This window comes from Nothoprocta perdicaria, unplaced genomic scaffold (assembly GCF_003342845.1).
Source record: "Nothoprocta perdicaria isolate Ctin4 unplaced genomic scaffold, notPer1 scaffold_101, whole genome shotgun sequence".
NCBI classification, from domain to species: domain Eukaryota; kingdom Metazoa; phylum Chordata; class Aves; order Tinamiformes; family Tinamidae; genus Nothoprocta; species Nothoprocta perdicaria.
The window spans coordinates 2,213,828-2,241,771 of record NW_020454106.1 but is presented as its reverse complement, the minus strand read 5'-3'; the positions used below and the strand labels follow the sequence as shown (position 1 = coordinate 2,241,771).

The window sequence follows — 27,944 nt, the reverse complement described above, 5'->3', positions numbered from 1 at the left end:
CTGAGACGCTCAATAGGGAAAACGAGATTTTGCACCGCTTTGGAAACTGCAGATCCCACCTGGAAGTGCCAGGGACAGGCAGGAGGCACTGCTGTACTCACAGAAAAGCACCAAGTCCCTGCTCCAAACTGGCCTCCGGGCAGCTTGGYTTCTTTTGTGCAGCCTAAGTGAGAATGGACCAGGATCTCCCTGCCCATTTTGAGGTCAATGGGAATGTCCCTTTTAGTGAGAGCTGATAAAAATAAAGCTGGATCCTTGGGAAGGCTTCAAAAGCGACTGCTCTTCGCTGAGCACAGCCTGTGAGTCCCTTAATGTTGCTGTTGTTTCCCAGGCAGATAAGCCTTTGTTCTGCTGACATGAAAGATATTCTGGATCCTCCTCACTCCGTATCAGATCCTGGGTTTGATGGAGGAATGTGCCATGGCTGCGCCTCAAACAGCAGAGGTGCTAGAAGGAGAAAAAAACCATGAGAATCAGATACATTTAGTTAGAGAATTCAGATTTTAAAGATATTTAGGTACTTAGCCAACCCTTGGGATTTCAGTGGCATTTAATGCTGCAAATGCTTTTACAAATCTGGATAGTATGGCAGGTCTGTCTCCATTCATCATCTCATTATAGAGAAAATAATAATATCAAAACCTCTTTAATCTTCCTGCCCACCTTTCTGACCTTCTGCAAAGCCAGCCTGGGAAAGCCCAGCTGCAACACAAGCCTAAGCTGCTAAATTTACCCTGGGAAAAGTCCAGCAGAGGTCCGGGAGAGGTCACTGAAGGAATTAAGGGAGGATTTACACACAAAAAAAAGTATAGTTTTGCCTAGGAAATTGCCCCTAATCCAAAAGCCATCCCTTTGAGACAATTCACCTTGGTAATTTTTGTACCACAGCGATGGGGTTTGTCTGAGGGCCTGGTTTTAAATTTCTATGGGCTGGACAGCTGTGCAGCGAGCTCCATCCCTGCACCTTTCCCAGTGTGTTATCCCGGTCTGTGTTTAAATCCTTTCCTCTGGCTCCCACGGATTGGGATCAGTCACCTGCCCTGGGGGCCTTCTTCGTGGGGGATGGCCTGTGCACCTGCTAGTAGTGCTGGAAGCTGGGAAGATCCTGCAGGTCTCCACACGCTCTGCTCTCCTCCTCCTACATGGGATCATTCCTGAGCACCCACTGCCTTGTAGGAGCTGCCCTCACTCTACAATCTCCTAAAAAATCCCAGACAGCATCATGTCAGATGTCTTTTTTTCCCTTGTCCACTCCAGGTTCTTTATCCACAACCCCTGTTGGTCTAATGAAAAATACCACAGGTCCCAAAACTACAATTCCTACCTGGACAACTCCCTTGTGAACCATAAGGACTTTCACCTCAACCTGAAAAGCACAGAGTGCTTCTGAGACACACCGAATATTCACCCAGAAAACCAGTGTCTCTCCGGAGGACCTTCTGGAGATGYTGGGTGTACCAAGAGGTCAAGTCTAAAGGAAAAGCTGCCCAAGCCAGATCTGGACTGAAATGGCATAAAATTACTTTCAATGGTGGCAGTTTGCCTCCTTGTTTTTGGGAGGTTCTCACATACCCACTGCTTTCTCAGCTGTTCTGCAAGTTGCTTTCTAATTTGCTCAATAAGCCCCTGATGCCCATTCCTGGTGGCATCCATCCAGGGTCTGGCAGTCGAGGGACTTTGGACTGAGCCCACTATGACTTTTGCACCTCACATTCCTTGCTTTGCCGTTGAATTTTACTGAGCTAAACTCACRGTGAAGCCCTTGGTGGTGTTCACGATGGCCATGACACACAGGTGGATCTAGCAACTGCCAGATTTGAAATGTTTGGCCACGTTTTCACTTCCAAGGCAGCAAAACACACTCACTTGTAGTCCCACTACCCAGAACGGCCCCCGTCTCCTTTGCTTGCAGGAATATGCTTGCTCTGCTTTGCCCTCGGGAATATTCTTGCACCTTCTCTTTCCCTGTGCGCGCTAAGCTTGGATGGGATCTACAGCAGCTTCCAGATGGGATAGGAGAGCCTACTAACATGGACACCTGGTGTCTGTCCTGAAGTCCTTCCTCCCTCTTTCACGCCGCTTGGGTGCTGCTGCTTGGACGGGCGCTGGTCGTATCCCCGCGTTCCACTGGGGGCTTTGGATTAGGGTCTTCAGAGCAGCTTTGCTGGGCACCTCTCCCMCCGGCTGCTGAGCGGCCCAGCTGGGACGAACGGGCGTTTTCGGAACGGACTCGAGATCCGTCGGAAGCGACAGCTGGGAAGAGAAGGCAACAAGTATCATCCGAACAGCCCCAGAGGAACTGAGAATGTTGGAACCCTCTGAGATCTTCAATCTATAAGTTATATCCCTAACTGATGGTATGAGCATAATTTGGTACATTGAACAGGGGCTCTGTTATGTGCTAACCTTAAGGACAAAAGAACCCAATTAGAAATTGATGTCAGCAAGGCCAAGCCCTCATTAATTGACTCTCTACATCAACCCACAAATGAATGTGCAAATTCCCCCCCATGCTGATGGCTCCAGCTCCTCCCAGTCCCACCAGCTCTTTGGAGTCTTGCAGTGCAAAGGATGTTTATATTAATATATTGCTGAATAACCAATTTCCAATCGGGATAAAAGTCGAGCAGAAAATTATCCTAGCAAGACAGTGATTGTTTATTCCTTCAAAAAGGTCCTAAACATTTAAAAAGCACAGGGGAAAGTGCTGCAGACCAATAACCTTGGCTCTTTTTCCTGGATACAATTTAATTGCTAAGAATAATCAATACTATAGAATGGAAGGACTTAAGTAGAAACTTATTAGGAAGCAACAAGGACAGGTAAGTTGGACGTGCAACTAGTGCCCATGGTAACATGGCTGTGCAGAAAGACCCAGCCTTTCTGGTCTGGCTAGGCTATGTCTTTAGTCTCATATTTATAAGCTGAGCTTGAATTTCCAAACATTATCCTGGGTAGTTTTCCCTCTCAGGAGCAGTCCTCTGAAGTTAAAAAAAAATTCTTCTCTGAGTGAGTAAAATTCAAAATAAGCTTTGCAGAATATAGGTGCTATCAATACACCCTGCACAGGACGGTGGAGTCGGTGCCTAGGGCCCTGGATATTCATGTGGGATGTACCTCACATAACATTAATGTGATCCATACTTGAAACATCAACTCCTGGTCAAGAGGACGTAGGAAAATTTACTCCTGACTCAAATGCTGGAGTCTCCTTCCCTTAGGATACAGGTGGTGAGGCAAGAACGACTGCTCCTGTCTAAAAGATGTTTAGGGAGTGCTAAAAATAAGGCAGTGATTCAAGAACAGCTGTGGAGTCCCTCAAAGAGAAACAAACAGAGAGCTGAAAGGCAAACCCAGCATTGCAGCAATTGCAAAGCACCACAGCAGAAGCACCGAGCTGCAGAGTTTTCCCCTTCCTAATAAAGTACCCGGGAATGACAGCGCTGGGACAGCAGCCGCTGCAGGCACCGCAAGCATCAGGACAACCCATAAAGCCTTGATCCACCAAAGTGCTTGAAGTTAACACTGAAACTAGTCTTAGCCTTAAACTTGGGCATTTCCCCCGCTGCAGACCAAGGGGAATCACTGCTGAGCTGTATCTGTCACAGGATCTTCACTGAGCTCCCTATTTGTGGTGCGCTGCAGGGACACATGCRCGTGGCGAGGCAGGAACGGGGCCCTTCATTCAGAGACCTAATTTACTTTAATGCATTGTAATTTACTAGTTACTGTAATTTCCCTAATTTACTTTAATGTAGTTTAATTTATTGTAAATGAAACGCGAGTCTTGTGTCTTTTCTGCCACTGTTTGCCTGATTAMTAATAAACTCCCCAACCCCACAGGTTTACTGGGAGAAAAACTGATTCACCGTATGCCAACCTGGAGCCAGCGGAGGTAATTCCAGGAGTTAGGAATTACTTAATTACTTTTCTTTCKTCCATTTTGGTGTTCACTGGGTGTTGTTTGGCCTTCTGTTCTTGGAAATCTGTATAATAGCCCTTTACACATCTTCCCTGTTRGCTGCAATATCCTTCGTTCTCATCTTCTTGGATCATTGATCTATTCCTTTAGCAGCTTCATTTTAATATGACTGGATGTTTGCTTGCTTGGGGCATTTATTCTTTCAACATATTTCATTTGGCTTCTAAGGAGTTACTAAAAGAGGCATTAAGCCTCTTTATTTGCACTTGATTAAATATGAGTGCTTTTAACAGGTCTTCATTTCAACAAGATTCCCCAGTGCTAATAATAACAAATGGAGATGAACTCAGGGTAATTCCTAGTTAGTTATATATATTCTTTTTCGGGCATCATCCTATATTTTCCTTTATTGTCAGGTAGTGCTGTAAACAGCAATGGCCAGGCATATCAGCAGGGCTGTAATTTGGGATTATATGGAGAATAAATACGACAATTTTGCAGCTTAAAGCAAAACCTCCCACAGATGTTATGCAGGAGGGGGGTGACTTCACATTGGGAGCCARCCTGGCTACTTGTGTCCTTCTGATTGTGAGTTGCTGGTTAAACAGCTTAGAAGATGACATAATTTTCCAAAAGTCTGGGGAAAGAAAACCAAAGTCTACCCTCAACTAAGAACCATTCACTTCTGTACTGACAATAAAACAGCTTTAAATTTGAAACAAGAAGCCACAGTGGAATGAATCTCTGTAAGGGCTCTCTGCTCTAACGGCTACTGAAGCAGCCTTTGGAGAATGGAAATCGTTAGACACGAGCTGAATAACTTAAATTATATTTTCTGTTCTCCAACAGTGACTGAATCCATTTCCTGGCAAACAGGCTGTATTTGGGTCAGGAGAAGGCCTCTCAATCTCAGGAGACAACACATCTCTTTTATGTAAACCCTTTTCAGCTCAACTCACATGTGTTCCCTACATTTCATCAGTTAGGAGATGCGTTCCCAGTTTGCAAAAAATCTCAATGTGCTTGTAAATACGTCCTTCTCCTGGCAGTTATTTGTTGCTACAGCTACAAAAGCTGAGACCCATGGTGCTGTCTGGACCCCTCGCTTCCCTGCACTGCTTTCATGTGCGGATGCCCTATTTTACCAGCAATGAGTGCAATGAATCCGCAGTATTAAGACCTAAGGGCTGCTTGCTTCAGCTTGGTGCAATGAGCAAAGTATAAATTGACATCAGAATACAACGCCTACAAGTTGGGAGCAGCTTTGGGCAAGGATTTAAGGGGCAAGGATTTGTCATAGGAGAACTGATGCAGTGCTTTGTGAAGTGCGGGAAGTGGCTGGCAGGACACTGTGGCAAAAATCGGACCCACAGAGTCCTTTTCCCACCAAGGCAGATGGACCATGTCTAAGTTGCAGTGAGAGACTGTCCCTGGAGCAGCCTGCCATGCTTATATCCCTTATATTCCTTATATCCCTTCTGGCTGGATACCTCCCTCGGGGCCAAGCAGCACATGTGCCTGGCAGCCTGGAGCAGCATTTCACCATTCCCGAAGTTGACTCCATGGGCCCTGGCTGGTGCAATTGCATCCCAGGAATACCCACCAGGGAATTTGCCTTCCGGAGCTTGGGAGCTCCTCGGGCCGCTTTCTTCTTTTTCTCGGCTGCCTGATGGCTGAGGTCTGGGGTCTCCCCTCCTCCTTTCCTYCTCCTGCAGGGTGCAACAGAATAGCATTAAGAAGGTTGATTCCCCGAGGTTGAGAAGAAGAAAATCCCTTCCAGGAGGCAACAAAAAGACATGGCTTAAGCTAAAACCCTTTATTTTGCCCTGGTAAGAGCACCCAATCAGCTACTGTGGCTCACAGGAGGGCAGTAATTCACTATTTTTTAAGTTGCTGTAACCTTCCTGCACCCAAACACGTGCCCTTAGCTTGAGGCTTCCTCATTTCAGCTAAAACGACATAAGTGGCTTTACATCAACTTCAAGGGATTCCCAGAAAGGCAGGTACCTCTTTAACCTARTTTATTGGAGAATCATTAGTTCAGTCAGGGTAACCTGCAACCTAAATAAGACCTGAGGATTGCCCTTCCAAAAAGCTGTTTATTCATTGCTTTTGCAGTCAAACACCTTTTTTTTTTTTTTTTCTTGCATATGTATATACATTTGCATGCAGCTATTATTAAAGTCAATGTAATTACCTGGCAGAACAGGAATATTCCAGAGCGTGAAAATAAGTACACTGGAATACAGCCTGCTGACGTGTTATGCCATTATCTGGTGTAGAAAGCTACATTAAAGCTTTTTTTAAGAACTCAGATCATAAAATATGTGCTCTGAAAGTGTTTGTTCCCCTTCCACATTCATATTCTGCAAATGATTTCACAGGAAACTTGACAAAAGCAGCAAATTCGAAGCAGGTCTTTAGCACATCTAGCAGCTCCGTTGCCAGCATTCCTGATTTCCTGGGAGGCATGTAAGAATGCACATTATGGGTGCAAAATCAGGAATATTTGGGCTACAAACTGCCTCTAAAAGTGACCTACATCCCACAGAGAAGCAGGGCCGCACACACAACAGCCCCAAATCACCCAAGACCGCTTGGTGTCTGTTCTCCTATCGCCCCACACCGGCTGCAGAAGAAGAACCACAAAGACAAATCAGACCCATTATTTTCGAAGAGCAAATTGGGGAAAACTGCAGCCTGTTTATAAACCCTTCGCTACCAGCCAAGAGAGGAAATCCGATCCAATTATAGGGAATGCCACAGCCATCCCTGGACAGACACGCTCCTTTCTGCCAGGAAGAGCTGCCATAAGGAAGGATCTCCACTAGCTTCAATGGGGAGTGTTGGACCAGGTCACCAACCTCAAGCGCTGCCTCCTCGGAGTAAGGATGGTCATGGAAGGGGAAGGAGCTTTTATTTTGTCACCAGAAGCAGCAGGGCTCTTCCTCGAGGCACAAGGACACCAGCCTGGCAAGGAGCCAGCGCTCGGATGGGGATTCTTTCTSCATGATAAAAGTGGGAGGCAAAGCTCTTGATTTATTGGCAGCGAGGAGCGCAGACACCAGATGCCTTCCGGCAAGGCTGCACATGCACGGAGCCAAAGGAACGCCCTCCTGTTCCTCTCCGGGCAGGCTGTGCTCCCAGCAAACCTGGGGAAAAATTGCTGATTTGCTCCATGTTTTAGATAAAAAAGTCTCATTTCACCTTTGTGATACTGCTTTGCAGCCCAGACCAGACAAATCCGTCCTCGCTGCTCCCTGTTTTCTTAGCATCTGAAATGAAAAACTACCTGGACAGCTCAGGCAGGAAACAAAAGCGAGCTAAGTGAAATCACCCTATGATAAATAGCACAGAAACATCCAGCAACGCTGCGGGTCACAGCGATGATTCCAGCACGGGCTTCTGATAACCCCTTCCAGGCAGCCTGTAATTCAAGCCCTGCCTGCACCTTTTCTCCTCTGCACTCCTTCGACTCCGCTCTTAATTTCCCTGCTCAGCGACTACGAAGCTTCTGCCACATTCTCCCACCTGAATCAAATCTTCTCCTCCTTGATGACATGAACAGCAGCACTGGCCACAGAAAGAGCTCCTCTGGTTGCTCTACAGAAAGCTCTTGGATTATTTTACAAAGGTAAATTCCCTCAGGAAGGACGTGTGGTCCCTTTGGCTTCACAACAGGGTAGTTTTGGCGCCAAGGAAGCATCTCGGCTACTGGTTCCTCTGACATGACCAACATGGAATCAGATGACACCTCTGCCATTTAGCTGACATTTGGGCCACAGATTTTACACCAGATTAAGATGAATGGGAGTGTTCCTACCTCTCTGGGGTACCTCCTACCTACCTCCTACCTCTGGACTAGTAGAGTATATAGCATGAGATTCTGCAAAGAGAAAACTTGGATGAAGTGCAAGAACTACAAAAAAATCTCTCCTTTTTTTGGTTACCTCTTAAATTCTGCAGAATTTAATCTGACATTAGGCAGACGAACTTTGATTCAAAGAAGCAGCCAGTGACTAGTCTTGCATGTAGCTTTGATCCCGGCGTCAGGTATTCCTTTGATGTAATCCTGTTTATTCACCAGGAATTTTCTGTAAGTCCTGTTTTCTTCAACACAGCAGAATTCAAACAGAAGCAAAATGGTTTCTCCGCCCTCAGTTTGCCAGTCAACCTGGTGGCCTCCAGCCCCATCTCTAGATGGGGCCATCTCCAGCCTCATCTCTAGCCACCAATTTGGCTGCTCCCTGGTAGTTCTGCTGCATCTTTCAGATACGCTCAGGATGTGCGGTGAGAAATTTCTGGTTCCTCTTTATACACATTCACACCACAACAAACCTCATTTGCCCCTCCTACAAAACACACTGTTTTGGGAAATCTCACCTCTTGCTTTACGAATCTCCATTTATAGAAGTTTCATTTCTCCTGGCATTTAGTTTACAGGAACAGCCAATGTTATGTCCTCGAGCTTCAAGAATTCATCTGACCTGAAAAATGACTGTACCTAGAACAGCCTGGAGGGACAGAGACTTTTATCTTGGTTCCCTGTTTTACTTTGCTATCCCAAACACCGGTCGGTCCTGGGCTGCCTAAGCCGGTGAGTTTGGGGTGAGATTAAACAGCTTGTGAAGGGTTYGGATTTGCCTTCCTAGCCCATGGATGAGATGTCCTTGCCCATGAATGAGATGTCCAGATGTCTCGCTGCTCCTGCTGCCATCAGGGAAGAGGAGGAAATTCCGAAGTCACCATCCCAAGCAGCCACTGAGGACTGAAGAAGGGACGTGGGGCCTTAGCTGGAGGAGATCCGGGCTGCAGAAGGGACCCTGCTGACCATGTACCCAAAGAAAAGAAGTGAATTTTATTACAAGAGTGAGGAGTTGGGTTGGCACCTGAAGCGACTCAACCTGTGCTGCTGCACGACAGCAAAAGCCGCTGCGGAGGAGACGCACATGAGCAAGTGCTTGCAGCTTAAGTGCTATTAAAAGGAGAGCCTCAGTAAATGAGGAAATCTCATTTCTCTCCTTGGAATAATCCTCTGTAATTACAGATAACTGCCAGCTTTGCTAGAACAGTGTGCATTAAAATGTTCTCCTTTGCACAAATGGAGAGAAGTTCGGGTTTCACTTAGGAGAGGCAAACACGGTCAATGTGCTTCATGTAGCATTAGCAGCTCAGGATCGTTTGCTCCTCCTTGTCACTGCACCTACAGCTCAACAGCAGAACATGCAACTTTTAAATCCTTTGGATAACTTGTCCCATTGTCGATACATGGCCAAGCACAACTCCAAACCCAACAGAAGCCTTTTGCAAGCTGCTCTAGAGAAACATCTAGCACCACTAAAAAATAATGTCAGAACTTCTACTTGCAACAAGAAGCACTTTAGCAAAGTGCTTGGTTAAGAGTCTCAGTGAGCTCTGCAAAAAATGGTGCTAGAGTCGGGAAACGCACCACAAAAAGAGGGTGAGGTAGAAACTGGAAGGCTCTTTGAAGTGATGCAGTATCCTAGTCCTAGGGGACGCGGATTAAAAATGATTCATAAAAGGCTTTTGCTCAGACACTGGGAACYCTGCGGAACACCCCGGAGCAGCGGTGGGTCCAGCGAAGTTAAACACGTTGAGAAAGAGCCCACGTGAGCACATCACTGCTGAGCCCAGACCTCTGGTCTGGGGCAATTCATGGGCTGAGTGTTCCTGTGCACAGAGCAAATCTCAGCTCTGTTAGATATATCAGTTACATTCTTAAAGGGCAATCTGGATCCTTCAAGGTTTGAATTGCTGGCACGGTCAAGAGAGATGAGCAGCACCTCAGCACATGCAGTGGGGTGAGAACCCTGTGGTCCTTCACACAGGGACGAGCTTCCCTTTTCACCAAGCTTCCCCGTTCATCAGACTCAGGATAATGATGAAATTGGTGGAAAACCTCAGATTCTGAAACCAYGTGATGCCAGATGTGTCAAAGGAAGACAAGGGGCTGTCTTAACACAATTTGCTATGCAAAACTAAGAGAGACAAGAGAAATGTCTTTATCATGATGGTTGCTGAACAGACAATTCTGGGAGCTGATGCACTACTGGAGCCAGGCAGTCTCTCTCTGGTAGTCTAGCTACAAAAACTACTCATTATTGAATATTATGTAGCAGATATGCACAAATATATAGTCTCACACATGCACTCTTATTCTAATCCTGCCCCATGTCACACAAATTGAAGAGGGAAGAGGCTCTTACGCCCGCCTCGCCTGTTCGATGGGATCGTAGTTGTCGAGGTAGTTGAATCGGATGGTGTCCGTCGGGTGCCTGTCAGAGGAGCGCCACGGCGGGAGCACCTTTTTCTCCTTGTCTCTCCTCTTTCCTAGCACAGAAGCTGATGGCAAAGCTGGCGAAAGAGAAGGTTTTGCCTCGGGGACGTTGCTCCTCACTGGCTTCACATTGGTAACTACAAACTCATCCCTTGGAGGGGTCTAAGAAGAGAGAGGAAGAGAAGAAAGCACATTTTAGACTTCAAGGGAAGTGGTAGTTGTGTGCTTAACTTTAGTCTTCAAAGAATTGGGTATTTAACCCCAAATCAGGCCCCAGTTGACAGAAATAAGCACCCAGACAGGGCAATTCATTGCCCATGTCCCAAATACTATGTTAAGATGATCTCATCTCATTTCTGGATGCATTGGTTTCTCTCCATTGACTATGGAGCCAGCCTGTGGGGACTGGTTAGAATTAGAAATAGGACTTTTTAAAATGTTTTATGGACACCGCAAGAATCCCACCTTCACAGCCTCCAAACCATGCATCAGTCAATCTCAGAAGAAACCCATGACTCTTGAGTAATGCTCCACCTCTAGAAAACAGCCCTGCCAACTGTGAATAAGACAGAAAGAGACAACTCCAAGGGATTTTAACGGGCTGACTGTGCTCTTTTTCAATACACAARCTAAAATGACACTGAAAATTCAGCATGGGTGAAGTAGAGTGCCCTATTTCTGCTTATCAGAGGACCTGTTGATGGAGGTGGGCTAGGATATGCTCTAGAAGGTGGGGAAGAAGAGAGGGCAACAGCCTTGAATGATGTTTTTATATAGTTTCTATTTTACTAGTGCAAAACTCTAGGAAGATAAAAGAGATAAGAGACTTATAAGCCCTGCTGGCTCCGAGTTTTCCCACTGGAGGTTGGTACATACCTTTGGCCTTGTAACACGCAGCTCTTTCACCATCTCAATGTAATGTTTCTTCCAGATTCCTTGCTCAAATGGGGTTGGGGAGAAGTTGATATACCAGCCAAAACGTAGGCACTTCAGCATCCAGAGCTGATCCAGCTCCGACAGGTACTTCCAGTGCCAGCTCACCTGCAGATGCACAGTAAACTAGGTATAAGAGTAGAGCAAAATCTTGAGGTTTCAAGCATCCAAAATGATAACAATGGGCTAGAGACCATCCCCTGTTGATGAAGCTCCTCTTTGGGCTTAAAACTAGCACAGTTCTGCTTATGCACCATTTAAACCCAAATTCAAGGTCTTTSTGAGCAGTGATCAGTATATAAGCATGTGCTGAATTCCTCCAAAATCACTATCCTAGAGGACACATTCCAGTCTGTTTGAAGTAACTCCCTCATTTCTACTCAGCGAGCATACAAAATCAGCCTGAAATAAAAAGCCTTCATGAGCTATCACTGGCAAAAGCAGCAATAAAACCACCCCAACACTGACAGACCCATTCTCAGTGTTTTCTGTACCTTCGTGTTTGCCATTACACTCCGTCATGCAGCCACCTTGCATCAATATTTCTTCCTGCCTAAGGGCAAACACTTTTATTTGCACAGCCGGGCTTATAAACACAGTTATCCAATGATATGACACAAGTGGCCTCATAAAATAAGTAAGTGCTCACCTAATGCCTTAGCTAAGTAAGACATTTCCTAACCTGTCTTCTCCCTTCYTGTGAATGAATAGTGGGAGTTGTATCTACTTAAAACATGAAGYGTTTTATGGAGAAAGATACTAGAGTGAGCTTTAATAGGCTGAGGTTTTGATATAGTAGTTTTATTATCTGCAGTACTATGTTAGTGTGGTGATCATGGCACTAATATCTGAGTTTATTCAGAACTACTTCAGGTGCTACCTCATAGCATTTTATGCCTTGCAAACTTACCTTCRGAGAAAGAGCAGATCAAATCCCTAGCCACTGCATTCAAAAACACCTCTGTAAGGTTGTTGCTTCCCCACACCCAACACTTCAGCTTCAAGTGTTTTAAAGTGTCTGGTGTTTGCTATCATTTCTCTTAAAGCATCTTATCCAGTTCTTTGCAACCCACATGGGCCAATACTTTCCAAAATGATAAATGCTTTTGCACACAGTGCAAAAGAGCATGATTTTCAGGAAGAGCTAGACCTCCTTCTTCAGAATGACTGACCTCATAAAATGCCACAAATAAAAGCCTTAGAGCTGAGCAGAGCTGAGCATCCAGAAATRCTCTTCACTTTTGTAAATCTTGGCTGCTCTGACTTAACTCTCAGGATGCATCTGTGCATGTGCAGTGTTGAGTATCCTGCAAGAGTCCTGCACTGAGCCAGTCCTGAAGACGTTTTGGCTTTGCAAAGAACAGCACTGACGCGTAGCACAAACTACAGCTGCTTCCTTCTGGTTCCTTTCCTTAACTGGTGTGACCTGCCCTGCTGAACCTCAGGTACGTGTTTGCTTTCTCACCTGTGCACACCGACAGAGGCTCCGAGGATCCAGGAAGGAGAAGATGTACAAGGAGAGCACGCGAGGGAGCTGCATGGTGAAATCCAGCGCCTCACGGGGCACTCGCTCCTGCAGGTGCCTGGCGCAGAATTTCTGCTGGGCCAGGGAGCAGCGCCCCAGCAGGTCCCCCAGCACCCGCCGCCTCTGGGCGTCCGTCCACTTGTCAAACTGCAGGGCAAGAAACAACAAAAAGGGAGTTTCAGCTCTGAGAAACCTGAGCTTCAGTTGGTTAAAATAAAGCACACATTTAAGGCAAGGCAAAGGGCAGAAGCAGCAGCTTGTGGTGACTCGTGCCAGGGCAAAGTGAGCACACAGGGACAAATGGAGACGCTACATGGGAAGAGATGCTGAAGCCATGGAATTTATGATTTCCTGTCCTCCAAGGATCCAGGATGGCCCAGTCTGGCAGACGCACATGCTCACAAGCCTGGAATTAGTTCAGAGCCTTAGCTTCACTCATGGACAGAAAGARACCTCGATGTGTGGTTGCAGGAGCAGGTCGTAAATCAGATTGAGTTCACTGCCACTTCCCTGACTATCCTGGCACTTATATAGCCCCAAAACTGCAATATTTGAGAGCCTCAAGAGCTGCAATGAGTTTACTCTAGCAGCCCCACTGCACAGGGGAGAAATATCCCCCCCATATCCTTCTCCTGCTTGGTGGCAGCCAGGGTGGCAACAKTTGGTGTTGAGCTCATGTTGATGGCAAATACCTGGTGTCCAGCTGGTGCTGACAGGAGCTGACGGGAAGGGTCCTGGCAGCAGGAATCTCCTGGGAAGGGACTGACCTCATTTCCATAACAGTGAAAAATAGGAGGAAAAAGGGACTGTTCTCCCAACTTTCTGTGTTTTTTCTTTATTGTGGGTAAATAATTTAAAGTCCACTGTCCTCTCTTCACCCCTCAACACAGCAGAACAGAAATTCAAATCTCTTTTCCTCTGTTTCCCGAAAAGATGCTACGGACAAGTGAGACGCTGGCWGAATTATGGTTGAAATTATACTGAGCACGTGAAAAGTCATGCAGAGGAAAGTCATTTAATCCCAGGTCATTTGGAACAACTCTCCATTTCTTTTTCTTTGGATGTATCTAATTCTAGCACATGGGAAGAGATCACAAGAAGGAAATAAGTCTCCTGCCCCGGCAGACAAGGCTGCAAGACCCTTAGGAAGGCAGCGAGGACAAGTAGGGCAGAATCAGCATTCCTGCCAGGAAAGCAGGCAAAGAGACGGAAGCTCCCCAAAGTCCGTGCCTTTCCAAGCACCACCGGCCAGGAGAGCAGGGATACACCCTTTCCCTCCCATCCCTGCTTTGCATGGAAATATCCCCTCTAATGGGGCTTTGCAGAGGCCTGGGTAAAACCTGAAGCAGGAMCAAGGGCTTGGATGTGTGTTTGGAGACATAAAATGAGACAACGATGGAACGGGGAGGACAGGGGGGCCCTGCCTGCCCCTCCTCGGCCTCGGCTTGGTGGGAAAGGCTTTCCTGGTACCGAAACTCCCCATGCACCATCGCAGCCACATCCTCTCCTGATGGGACACAGCCACCGATTTGTGGTGACTGCTTTTTGTCCCAGACTGGTGCCAAGGCCAAGGGGGCAGGTGGTTTCCTTGCCCAGAGGTTGGATCCATCCTGTTTAACCCTTCCCAGCCCACCACGGATTCTGCAGCTCTTTGCAACACCCTCTGCTCCCAGGGAAACGCCACTTAAATCAGCACCACATGGGAGCATGTGGATCCCTCCCCACCACATCCAACAGCGGCCACGGAGCTGGGGAACCATCACATTAAGAGCTGGAAGAGAGAGCTCTGTTGTAGAGCRCCAGGGCTGAGGAAGGGCCTGGAGCAGCTCTCGTGTGAGGAGAGCCCGAGCGAGCGGGGCCTGCTGAGCGTGGAGAAGAGGAGGGTGAGAGGGGAGCTGGTGAGTGTGTCCAAGGAGCCGAGGGGAGGATGGAGGGAGGAAGGKGCAAGCTCTGGTGGGTGGTGGCCAGGGGCAGGCCAAGGGGCAGTGGGTGCAGGTTGCAGCGCAGGCAGCTCCATGTGGCCGTGAGGAAGAACTTGTTTGGTGGGAGGGTGCCCGAGCCCTGGCCCAGGCTGCCCAGGGAGGCTGCGGAGGCTCCTGCTCTGCAGATCTGCCAGCGCGCCGGGATGCGCCCGGGTGCCCCGTGCTCYGGGTGTCCCTGCTGGAGCAGGGGCTGCGCTGGGGGAGCCCTGGGGGTCCCTTCCAACCTCAGCCATCCTAGGATTAAGGGATTAACCAGCATGTCCCCATGCTGCATTCAGCCGCCTTTCTCCTCAGTTCCTCCCCTCGCCCGCGTTACAGCAGCCCAACCAGTTGGACCGGATTCCCCTTTGGAACGTGCTGCGCCTTCCCCATCCGCAGCCAGCAATTTTTTTTCCCCCCTTCTCCTGCCTTTCCCGGGATGAACAATGTCTCCGCAGGGACTGCAGGACACAAAGGCCCCGCCGGCGTGCGGGGGAACGTGCGGGGGAACGTGCTGGGCTGTGCCTGGACCGCCGCCCTCCCTTTGCAATTAATCCTCGAGTCCGTTTACAATTAATCCCTGAGTGCACAGGCACAAATAATGGTGCCTGACACGAGGGGAGAGCCCGGGAGCGGAGCGCCCAGGCAGGGCAGCTTGGGGCTTAACCCAAAGAGGCCCCAAGGGACGGGCTCTGTGGCGGATTTGAAGGAGCTGCTGAAAGAGGCCGTAACCTTCCCCTCGGACCGGGCAGGGTGAGACGAGTTCCCAGGGTTAAAATCACACGCTCGGCAAAAGGAGGGCTGGATTCCCCGGTCAATGGGGCAGAAATGGTCGTTGCCTCCCTCCCCAGATGGCCTCTCTCAATCCTGATACAGGGATTTGTCCCAGCTCACCAGTGGGTGAGAGGAGATGAAGCAGCCAAGCCCCAGGTCTCCCTAAGACACAGCGATCCACTGAGCAAAATGGGAAGCTTTGCTGGTTCCAAGGAGCTCCTTGCCAGGCCCTTGCAGCTTGCCCTCGCACCTCCTCTATTCTGTTTCCATCACTGTAATTAGAAAAAGTCTGCATTGAACCTGGAAGTTCATTGAACCTTCTCCTGGAAGAGGAGATTTTGGGAAGGTTTATGGGGAATGCTCCGGCCTGGCAGCACATAGTGGTACCCGTGAGCCTGAAAATATAAATTACCAGCACAGACGTGGCCCCCGGCTGAGCTGAGTCACTCTCCGGGCTCCCCTGAACTGTCTCCACCTCGCTGGGTTATAAAGGGAGCTGAGGCGCTCGAATCACCCACAGACACTTCAGCTTTGCTGTCTTAATCTGCAAACTCAACCTCTGCCTCATTGTCAATTTAGTCATCTGGGTGCCAGCACGAGAGCAAGGAGCACTGGGGTGCAGCAAGGTGTTTTCATGCTTTTCAAGTCGATGGGAGGAGTTTTTAGCTGGCAATGTTGAGAACATAGCAGAAAGYGAGGCTGAAAGGCAGCATGCAAGAGCACATGTCCGGGGAGCAATATAGTAAGGCTAGAATAAAGAGGAAAATTGAAAGAAAAMCATTCATGCCTTCCCAATTTAGTCCCAAAAGGGTTTCAGCTGAAAGAGAGCAGCACAATTTATCTTTTGCATGGGCCTGGGTGACCCACAGGTGACACACAGCCACCTCATGTCCCTGCACGCAGGGAAAAGCAGCCCCTTTGGGCCAGCGAGCTGTTTCTCTGCCTGTTTTAATGACCACAGTTGCCCAAGAGACATCAGTGACATTCTGTGAAATGATGGCACAAAAGACCTGGGTGAAAATGGAGTCCTGAATGCATGTAAATAAAATCAAGGGTAATAATTTTAAAGAATATACCAAGTGTAATCTAATATTTACGTGGCTGTAAAGGGAAACCACTGTGGCAATGCTGCTCAAGGCAACCTGTTCTGCCTTCCCAGAAGGCTAAATGGTCCTGCAGTTTAAAACAGGTTAAGAAACACAGARCTAGTTCATGTCCTGCCGCAAGGCAGGATCTGCTCGACCTAAACCTTCCTGACAAGTGTTTGCCTAACCTGTTCTCCAAAGGCTGCAGTGATGGAGATTCCACCCCTAAGCCCTAGGCAAGCTATTCCAGCAGCGAGCTATCTGTACCGCTAGGTTTTCCTGATGTCTAAATTAGATCCCATCACAGCAACTGGAGGCACGATTCCTTGCTCCGTGCAATGTGAGTGGGGAGATAAGATTATTCTTTTCCTCTTTTAAACAACTTTTACATGTTATTTGCAGGGTGTTACTATGTCTCTTCTCTGTCCTCCCTGGAATAAACAGATGGGTTTCAAATTTTCTGGACCTGAGGCTGTTCTCACCTGCAACTTATTCTCTGAAGTATCTCCAAATGGTCCTCACTTGAAATATAGTGACCAGAACTGCCTTCCAGACAGCCCGTGAAGACACTGTCCTCTCTTACAACTACRAGACACCATCAGCTCATACTCAGTTTCTGATCCACCATAATTCCCAGTGGGTTTTTTGTTGTAGAAATGCTACACACTTGGGCTTTCTTCGCAGTTTTTGTAATGGCCGTTCTTAAATGTAGCACTTTTCACTCATCCTTATCAAAATACATCCAATTTTTTTGGCAGATTCTTGGCATTCATGGAATCCCTCCAAGCATGGTATCATCTGCAAACAAATATGTTCTTTCCATTCCATTGTCCAAATATTAGTTGCAGTATTGATGGGTTCTGGATTTAGAAGAGACTTCAGGCTTGCAGCCTACAGTCATTTCTGCCTGTGCTGAATCRGGGTTCCCACCAAACAACCCCACTTGTCAGCAGCTTCATGCTGAGAGCACTAGGAGCCCGTGTGAATCAACAGGAAAAGTCCTGCCAAGSGGCCTGTGATGTTTTGACACGTTTTCTCCCAAATTGAAACTGCTCTAGCCTCACATACCACCCACCACCGTGCCACAGGCCACCAAGGCTGTAAGAGCAGCTTTTGTGCTTTCCTCGCCCTCGTCATGGGTGTGATGGATGCCATAACCACAAGAAAAAACAGCTCTAAAGGAGCATCATGACAGCTACGATCTGGTGTCATATGTAGGGTCAGGCAYTTAACCCTGCAGAAAATGATCCAGCACTCATGTCAAGGGGAAGGTTCATTTCCAGATTTCAGTTCTTTCACTGAGGGTTCCAATTAACACAAATTTGCACTTTTGTCACCATATATCTCATTGGCATTTTAAAATACCAGCACTTTTCAAGCTGAGTTTCAGATCTGACAGTTACTATCATGCTAAAAAGGGGCTTTTTGWACAATAATCATGCAATTACTTTGTTTTCTTGGTTTCCATGAAGTTCCTTATTATTCAAATGCACACAAATGAACAGATTATGGAGAGCACATTTCCTGTAAAGATGAATAATCCTTATGAGCTTAAAATCAAAATAATCATCCCTACAACCCATCTCACATGCAAAAGATTCCACAAGCGAGGTACGAAGCGTAAGGAATAAGTGTCACTGTTCAAACAGACTTACTGTGCAAATACTCTTTATCAAAGCCTGCAGATGAGGACCATCGTTTCTATATTTCTATTTAGCTAGCATTTCTATATTYGTATTTAGCTTGTGTATATTATATGTGGCCATGTAATTGCTTCTTTGGTTCAATTTTTAAGGATATGTATTTACTGCAGCAAGCTCTCTGAGCATGTACTCTTGTTTGCATAGGAGACAAAGCAGATGTGCTTCCTCCAAACACCTTTAAATGGATTTTGCCTCATAAAAGAGAAAGGATAATATGGTCCTGAAGCTGTGAGGTTAGGACAGAGCAAATGGTCTATGGTTGTGTGGTCTGTCATCAGCTTCCAGGGTAGGTCACTTAAGGTTATATTCCTTTAAATCAGTATAACTCCCTTCATAAGCTGTGGAAAGAAAGAGGCATCTCTAGAGACCCATTCTTTCATCCTACAGTAAGTGAGATGAATTACCCCTTGGAAATGCTGCTTGCTCTGGGTTGACTGTACAAGGAGTGCATTGAGGCCAGACTATCCCCACTCACATATCTGTATTCCAGACATTCACATCTGGCCAGAGAAAGCCTGTCCTAAACACCTAACCTGCAGCCAAGTGTGCTTGGGATGGACAGATCCTGTCTTAAGTCTCTTCCTGCCTCATTTGTTCATCTGCAAAAGGGGTTGCAGCACTTCCCTGTCTCATGTGGGAGCTGTGAATACAAAGACAGAAAATGATGGTGAGATGTTTGGTTACTACAGAATGAGGAGACATATGCGTGCACTTGGCAGATAATATATCTAATATATCTATTATTAGTTTTTGAAATTGCTAGCAGGGGGTGGCAGGAATAAAAATCCTCTTTGAAGACTTCACAGACTTTTCACAAGGCTTCTTATCCTATTTCAAAACCATTCTGAAAAATGGAATGGAATTTCCCAAGTTCAGAGCTTACAGAATGTGGACACAGAGGGAATTAAACCTTTACCTTCCTCAGAACCAGAGCAGTTACAGTTCATTTACACATTTATGTCAGTTAAAGGAGTCTCCTTCTTTCAAAACAGGGTATAATTCCCATCATAGCTCAGAAATCCATGCATTTAAAGACATGTAAATATGAATTTAAAGAGAAAAGGTTACCCATTTTCCAAGCAGGACTCTTCTTTCTTCAAATACCTATAAAAACATATACACACAAATAAAATTGAATATTTAAAGGCAGATTCAATATGAAAAAAAATCAGTTTTAAAAACAATCTCTGTAACCTATAAATATTAAATGGAATTACAGAATAGTTGAGGTTGAAAGGAACCTGGCCCAAACTCCCTGCTTAAAGTAAGGTCAAGGAAATCAGGTTGCTCAGGGCTGTGTCCAGTTGGATTTGGAATATCCTCATGGATGCAGACCCTAAAGCCTCTCTGGGCAACGTGTTCCAGGGTTTGACCACCTTAGAATCATAGAATCACAGAATGCTTAAGGTTGGAAGGGACCTCAGAGGTCATCGAGTCCAGCCCCCCTGCTCACACAGGGTCACCTAGAGCACGTGGCACAGGGCTGCATCCAAGYGGTTTTTATAGATCTCCAAAGAAGGAGACTCCACAGCCTCTCTGGGCAGCCTGTTCCAGGGCTCGGGCACCCTCACTGTCAAGAAATGTTTTCTTAAGTTCCTGAGAAATGTTTTCTTAAGTTCCTGGTGCTTCAGTTTGTGGCCGTTTCCTCTAGTCCTATCGCTGTCCAAAACTGAAAAGAGGCCGGCCCCATCCTCCTCACTGCCTCCCTTGAGGTATTTACAGACACTGCTCAGGTCCCCCCTCAGCCTTCTCTTCTCCAGGCTGAACAGGCCCAGCTCCCTCAGCCTTTGCTCACAGGGCAGATGTTCCAGGCCCCTGATCATCCTTGGAGCCCTGCGCTGGACTCTCTCCAGCAGCTCCACATCCCTCTTGTCCTGGGGAGCCCAGAACTGGACACAGGCTCCACATGTGGCCTCACCAGGGCTGAGTAGAAGGAGATGATTCCCTCCCTCGACCTGGGGGAGACGCTCTTCTTAATGGCCCCCGTTGACCTTCTTGGCCACCAGGGCACACTGCTGCCTCGTGGTCATCTTGTCATCCACGGTGATACCCAGGTCCCTCTCTGCGGTGCTGTTCTCCAGCAGGTCAGTCCCCAGCCTGTCCTGGTGTCCGGGTTATTCCTCCCCAAGTGCMGAAACATTAACATTAGTCTTTGTGGCTCTGTTGTCACTGGCCACTTTGCAGTGACAACCTACAAGAAGTCTGATCTGTCAAAATTTGTGACGTGGACCTTTATCATGTRGAGCTGAGCCTGAAGGCACCAGCAAGTGACTTCCCAAAACTGCCTTCTGCACTCATGATTGTGACCTGGGAAGTAGGAAAATGCTGTAGATGTGTTTTTTTTTCTTTTTTTTTTTTTCAGACGATAGATCAAAGAGCACGTAACTGCACGTAAAAACAGCTATTAACTRGAAGCAGGAAAACATGGTTAATCATTATGAACTCCAAATATGATATTGCTTTGACAGCCTGCAAAGAAGGTTCCTGCAGAGAAAGACATCCTCAGTGCTGCCGGTCTGGTAGAGCAGATGTCTGTTTTAGCTCTGTCTCTCTCAGCAGGAGCGTCTCTCGTGAGGGGTGGGAAAAATGACATTACTTTTATTTGCATGTTGACAGTTTTTTTGCTTTATTTGCATGTGGGACACTTGGCAAAGTAAAAAAGCCCCCTAACGAGCTTTGTATTGGCTGCACTTGGAAAGGATTTGCCACRAGCAAGTGATGAATAGCCAAAGATCTAAGTTTTGGGTTAGATAATTCAAGTGAAACAGGGAGCTATTTATATAACCGAAAGCAATCTTAATGATCTTTGATCAAAGAAAGACACGTATTTGCTTTTGGCATTCTTGGAGATACATCTGAGCCAACTCTTTCAGACGGTTCTGCTTACTCCAGGCACTTGGAAGCATTAACYAGCAACAGAATGGCCCAAAATGGGTATAATCCTCCACTACCTTCATCAAGCCCATGCTTCCTGTCCTCCCTTCCAAGGCCTTGGAATTATATCCACAGTCTACTGAAGTTGGTTGCTCTTGGATGCAGCCGCAGGCCTAGGATGCTACCGAGAACAGTCATCCCACATTGATTTCTTCAGGTGGTTTTAATTAAAGTCCAAGCTTCCTTGGCAAGTCCCTCTAGCCCTTGCCACACAATATCCCTGGGGACTCTTGGACCTCACTACCAAAGTGCTGTCTAGCAGGAGGCCACCTCAGCACACGAACCTTTGCTTTGTGGAGCACAGCCCCATGGTCAGCACAACTTGACAGGTTGGGTTTGTTGGGTTGGTTKGTTGACAAGGTGACAATCAGGACAACTTGATGCATCCCCTAATTTTACTGCATCCTTAGCTCTAGTCCAGCTTCAGCATCTCTCCCTCTAAAACCACCATGGCTGCCCAGCAATAACTCCCAGAAGTGGGAGAAGGGGTAAATTTACTCTACTGACTGTCTTTGGGTTGGCTCCAAATCATGGTTTAGATGGAGCTTAAATAGTTAAATGCATCTGTCTTGGATCAACTCTGATCTCTCATAGTCTGTTCTACCAACAAGCAGAGCAGAGAACAAGTAGGACAGACTACTTTATTCTACCTTGCCCAGGCATCTCTTTTCTCCCTACACTCTCATCTTCTCTTTGGGATTTTTTGCATCATCTCATGACTACAAAGTCTTTTTTCTCTTCCCTCAAGAATGCAGAAACGAGCACAGAGATGACTGCAGGAAAACGGCACCTTCTCACCCACGAGCTCCCTACGGATATTAATTTGATTATCTCCCAATTTCAGCTGTCAGCAATGTTTTTGTTGCAACTTATTTTTTTTTTCACTAATTCTGCAGAGCCAGCACTGGCAGTAGCACCGTGATAAACGAAACAGAGTTTCAGGTGGATTCATGCTGTAAAAGCCTGGATCAGAAACAAATAAACACTTTTTATCATGACTTTCATCATGAGCACAGGTCTGGCAGATGATGCTATGTGCTCTTCTTCCTGGAACATCTTTAAGGGCTGGAGTACACAACAATTCAATGGGAGATCTTAAAGGTTTTGATGCAGCCCCATGCACTTATGACTGCCCAAGAAGCACAGGAGTTGGTGGGAAAGGGTGGTTTTACTCAGGAACCTTTTGCTGGTGAGATGAGACTTTCTTGCAAAAAGATGCAACTTCCATGAGACTTCCAAGAGAGTGTAGGAAGGAGACATTAAAATGATTCAAAGGTTGGAGAATCTGCCAGATGGGGAGGACTTCAAAGGGCTCAATCTGTTTAATTTATCAAAAAAAGATCAAGTGTTGGCTTGATGCACAGTGAGAGAACTTCCACAAAGTCTACTGGTTATAGAAGACTTGAATAAACTAGCACGGGAAGATGTGGATGATGAAACTAATGCTAGAGGTATTCAGACAAATGACAAGGTCTCATCCTGTAATGTTACAAGGGATTAACCATCAGAAAAAAAAAATACCATGGGAAATGATAAAATTTACATTTTTTGGTAACCCCAGGAGGCTGGGTACTTTCCTGGAAAATACGTTTTTGTCACTGAGTTCCAAACACAGAAAACTGAGCAAAACCAGAGGACCTGAGAAATCCAGAAATGTCCATGATGTAATAGCCCACTCTGAACCAAACTCTATGAATCATCCACAGAATTCTAAACTGAATTTCAAGAGCAGACTATGCTCCTTGTGATGGTGCAGGAGCCAAAAACCCTCAGCTGTGTTAGCAGATCCCAGATATAGTTTGCAGAGTGGGAGGCTAGGAAGTGCATCTGGTTATTTATAAATTAAGTGCATCACTTTAGTTTCCAAAATATTAAGGCAGCCTCAATGCTGCCAGGTCTAGCTCTCTCYCCTAGGAGCTGAGATGGAGCCACCTGGAAACTTAGACTGACACTCACTTTGCTTTGAGGTTGAACTGAAGCCTTCTGATGTAAAAAAAAATAATAAAAAGGTTGATTTAGCAAATTCTGCTAAAAAAAGATTATTTTTTAATTTAAAAACAACTGATTAGACAAAACAAAAAAGGCAATACTTGGACTAAATACCTGTGTGCTTTAAAAAACATACAATAGAACATTTGATTTTTTATATGACATATTGATGTATCTATGTTATAAAGATGTGTTTGTGTGGACACATTCGTATGTGATACATATATATGCTCTTAATAGTAAATAGAATCTGTAAATTCTTTTTTCATTACTCATGACCTTCACAGGGAAAATCACAAWGTAATTTTATCTGAGGCTTGATAATTTGCCTTAGGATTTGAGAATATTCAAAATTCTGTCTGGACAAGATATGAGCAACCTGTCTAGCTGAGATTGTTTTGAGCAGGGGCCTTGAACTAGATGAACTCTAGTTCAATTTGCATCAGGAGGAGYGTTGCCAGCAGGTCAAGGGAGGTGAYTCTGCCCCTCTMCTCAGCTCTGGTGAGGCYGCACCTGGAGTACTGTGTTCAGTTCTGGGCACCCCAGTATAGGAGGGACGTGGAGCTTCTGGAGAGGGTCCAGAGAAGGGCAACCAGGATGATTAAGGGAATGGAACATCTCTCGTATGAAGAGAGGCTGAGTGAGCTGGGCCTGTTTTCTCTGGAGAAGAGACGGCTCAGAGGGGATATGATTAATATGTATAATTCAGGAAGGGAGAATGCAGGGAGGAAGGGGACAGGCTGTTCTCACTGGTGGCCAGCGATAGGACGAGGGGTAATGGCCACAAGCTGAAGCATAAGAAGTTCCGTCTCCAGGTGAGGAGCAACTTCTTCACTGTGAGAGTGACAGAGCAGTGGAACAGGCTGCCCAGGGAGGCTGTGGAGTCTCCTACTCTGGAGGTCTTCAAAACCCGCCTGGATGCCACCCTGTGCCACATGCTGTAGGTGTGCCTGCTTGAGCAGGAAGGTTGGACTAGATGATCTGTAGAGGTCCCTTCCAACCTTAAATATTCTGTGAATCTGTGAATCTGTGAACTCCAGAGGTCCCTTCCAACCTCAACCATTCTGTGATTCTCTGAATTTGACCCACAAAATCTCCCTTCAAAAATAARGGCAGCTTTTCCACCTAGAAGTCAAATTCATCAGGTGATTCAAGTAGTGTCCTCTTGTTTAAATTATTTAGGTTTCAGCCTCTAACGGGTTATTTGGAACTTGCCTTGTCATTCATGAGTTGATGGTTGAGGGGGGTCCACGTGCTCATTTTGGTTTGTAGCTTGGGGCCGTCCATGTTTTTAGCAGGTGCAAATGCCATGGATTTGTGAGACGGTGGATCCCCTGAGGTCTTGTTGGCTGCAAAAGCTGCAACAAATAAAATAAAGATCAGCATTATTTCKGCACTCCTCCACGACTCTATGTTAGTGAAAATCAAATTACTTGAAGGAAGAACTCAAAGATTTCACCGCACAGCAATTACACAAGCAAATTTCTTGGTAAGTCAGTTGGTAAGACCTTSATTTTATTTTTATGTATCTACAATAACCATGAGAATGGAGGCCACATTTCCCTGTGGAATTACCGTGCACTAATGAAACCCAAATAATCAATAATCAAGTAGGTCTTTCCTGTCACAGATGCTGAATATGGCCTCTGCTTTTCGCTGCATGAATAGTGACAACAGGGCATTTGCAGCAAGGCAGAATGCAAATGAAACTTCCCTTTCCAGTTGTTGGCACTGAAAATTGTAGGCAGCATACTGACCTGGAGTTTCTTTTTTTTTAAAATGATGCAAAATAGGTTTTTACTGATTTTGACGGGCAAATAATGCCAGGTCTCAACGGGCCTGTTTGTTTCTTTTACACTCAGCTGAGAGAATTAAATTCAAAACGGTTCAGAATTGACTGAAATCTCTCAGGATTCTGTCTTTAGGCAGATTTTTAAGGGCTGTTTGGACAGACCACACGGCTGTGTGAAATCCCAAGCCCCAGACAAAATTCCTGTTGGTATCAATGGGAGTTTCATCTTCAAAAAAACACTGTAGGATCTGTCTGGGCACATCACCTTTTTTGATTAGTTTCCCCTCCCTTTCTCTCCTACGTTATTATGGAATCAAAGAGGGAAAAGGGAGTAAATGAAAGAGCTGCTGTTACATCTTTCTCTCTCCATCTGGTATGGCTCCAACGCAAGAATATAAGTTCATTATGAGTCTGGCTTTTTTCTTTCTTTTTGCTGGAGTTTCTTAAATAACTTCTAGTASACAGGCAGCAATTCCAGCTTCCCACAGAGACACCACGAAGAGCTGAAAGACCTGCAAATGTTTCCAGGTTTTACATTCAGAAGTTAGCAAAAGTTGGAAACTTCTCGTGCGACTTCTTAGGTGCGTTTGGGTAAATGGGTTCACTTAGGGGTTTGGGCAAGTTCTATGCTTGTGTTTTTTTGTTCTCATTTTTATTCCTGCAATGCCCCTGCCTTTTTCAATGCACAGAAGTGCAACATTGCAAGCTGGAGAAACAGCTCCACTGCCAAAAAAAAACAGGTTCAGGCAACTATGCCCTGTTTTTCAGGGACAAGCCTCTCCATTAGTCACAAACCCATCAGTTGTCACTGCAGCACGCTCCCAAGTCCATGTTGCTGTTCCAGTTTGCCTCCCCTCCAAAGCCCTGCTTGCCTGATGCTGGGACAGCCGCCCTGGCAGAGCTCAGCACTGCTCCTGGACCCACTTGTGCTCCTTTCGYGCCAAAAATGGGGGTTCCAGCACCCCTGGTAGAAGCCACATTGTAGCCCCCCATGCCAGAAATCCACATTTGCCCGAGCTGAATGTGATATGACAAACACAATATGTTAAAGGGGGCTGCAAAGGCAAGGAGCATCCAAGTAGGAAGTGAGTGCAGCCTGAGACTTGCACACATGGCAAAGCCTGTCTGCTMTCCCTGCCAGCTGCATTTGGGATCACAGGATAGGCAGGGAGCCCCACATCCAGCCTCGGCAGCCTGTGTTTACAGGACACATTCTTTGATGAAGCTGGGGCCTTGCAGTGTCACTTTAGAGCACGTTTTATTTGGTTTCCTCACAGGCGTATGGTGTACACTGGGATCCAGTGAGCTTTTTCATTAAGAAGATCCTCAGTTCCATGCAATGTAGCCATCAGAGTYAGAAAATCTGRGAGTATCTTACCTGTAATACACAGTTGGCTTAAAAATTCAAYTGCAATTTGCTCACAGACCTTCTAAGACTTAGTTTACTGAGCATGGTTGTCTGTTGCCAAGGGCAAAACCTGCCCTTGCCTTCCCTACACCAACTCTCCCCATTCTTGGCAGGATCCTGCTTCTCCGAAAGTCTCGGATCCTGCCGATTCAAGGAGGAATATGCGGCAGCCAGATGGGGCTGCCACAGCTTTATGCACTAAAATGTGTATAAAAATGTGCATAAACTAAAAGGTGACCAGTGTGGTGTACGCACCGGGGCTGGCAAGGTCTGTAGCTGGGGCCCTGCTTCTCTTCAGCACCAGTCGTTATCTTTGGACTCCTTGCCCACAATAACATTCCAGAGATTGCTCCAGCTGGTTCTTCACGTATCCTCGGATGAAATTCATCCAGCTCAGCTGATCCAAAGTGCAGCCAACCAGCAAGGGACAGCAGATGAGGTTAATAAGCTTGAAATATAGAGAGGGCAAACGTTGGTTCTCTGTGCAAGGAAGAAAACTATAGAAGCAGTTAATAATATCCATCTCTTAGGAAAAAACAACAACAGAAAATGAGTAGGTGGCAGGTATAATAAATATCAGCAAAAGAGAGGCTTGGGGAAAAGGCAGCGGAAATAATAAGGGTTTTTTAAGCACAGAAGGTGTTTCCAAGCTGCTTGTCTGAGGGAGGCGTAGAAATCCCACTGAAGCCAATGGAAATCCTTCCACTGACTGCCCTACCAGGTGGGTCAAGCTCATAATATGAAASAACCTGCATTTAAGGTTAATGATAGGGAATGATCACGTCGTATTCAACCCCCGCCCCCGCTCCGGCCACCATCACCTCACGGGCAGCCCCAGCGCTCCCCCCAGCGCCTCCCGCGCCGCTCCTCCCGGCAGGGCCGCGCTGGGGCCTGGCCCCTTCCCACGGGACACGCTCCCCTGTGCCCCCCATGTTCCCCCCCGGGCCCGGCCGGGYCGCCCCTCACCCTCACCAGGCCTCCTTCCTCCCGCCAGGCCGCCTCGCGTCGCCATGGCAACCGCTTCCCGCGGCCTGTGCCCCCCCCCCCAGCAGGAGGGCGGCAGCCAATCAAAACGCGCCGCCGGGATAGCGTTGCGGCGGGGGGGGACTCTGGCTCATCTTAGCAACCTGCCCGTCCCTGGCGCTGATTGGTTCGCTGGGCCCGGCGGGGCGGGGCGCGGCGCGAGGGCGGGGCGCGCGGGGGGGGCGCGGCCGTTGCGGCCGTTGCGGCCGTTGCTGCCGCCGCCACCTGAGGAGAGACGCGGCGGGCGGAGCGGCGCGGAGCGGAGCGGCGCGACCCCTGCGCGGAGGTAACGGCGCGGCTGCGCCGCGGCTTTTCGTCGGGGATGCCGTTTCTGCCCGTTTATTTCCCCTCTCCCTTCCTCGCTCGCAGAAACACTCGGTGCCAGGGGTGGTGCGGGGGGGGAGAAACAGCCTGTGGGCGCGGGGGCGAGCGAGGCCGAGGCGCGGCAGGCGCCTGAGGGCCGGGGATGCTGCTCCTATATGTCCCTCCCTTCCTTTCTCCAGTGTGGAGACCCGCGGGGAGGGACTCGGTCCAGCCTTCCCCACTGCTCCTCACAGTGTGATGGGGGCCCTAAGGGAAGGTGGTGCCTCCCCCCGC

General features: G+C 47.2%; 1 protein-coding gene across 1 annotated transcript; it reads right to left on the bottom strand.

The window, feature by feature from the left end:
* Positions 1 to 170: 170 nt before the first annotated feature.
* Positions 171 to 27,325, bottom strand: FBXO16 (F-box protein 16). Its single transcript, XM_026041280.1, has 10 exons — positions 27,297 to 27,325; positions 26,580 to 26,772; positions 24,340 to 24,482; positions 19,270 to 19,305; positions 12,619 to 12,825; positions 11,097 to 11,261; positions 10,150 to 10,382; positions 5,526 to 5,631; positions 2,031 to 2,253; positions 171 to 447 (listed from the first exon to the last, which is right to left on the bottom strand). Exons 3-10 carry the CDS (start codon positions 24,433 to 24,435, stop codon positions 380 to 382), a joined length of 1,134 nt encoding a protein of 377 aa, XP_025897065.1. The 5' UTR covers positions 24,436 to 24,482; positions 26,580 to 26,772; positions 27,297 to 27,325; the 3' UTR covers positions 171 to 379.
* Between the last annotated feature and the right edge of the window lie 619 nt (positions 27,326 to 27,944).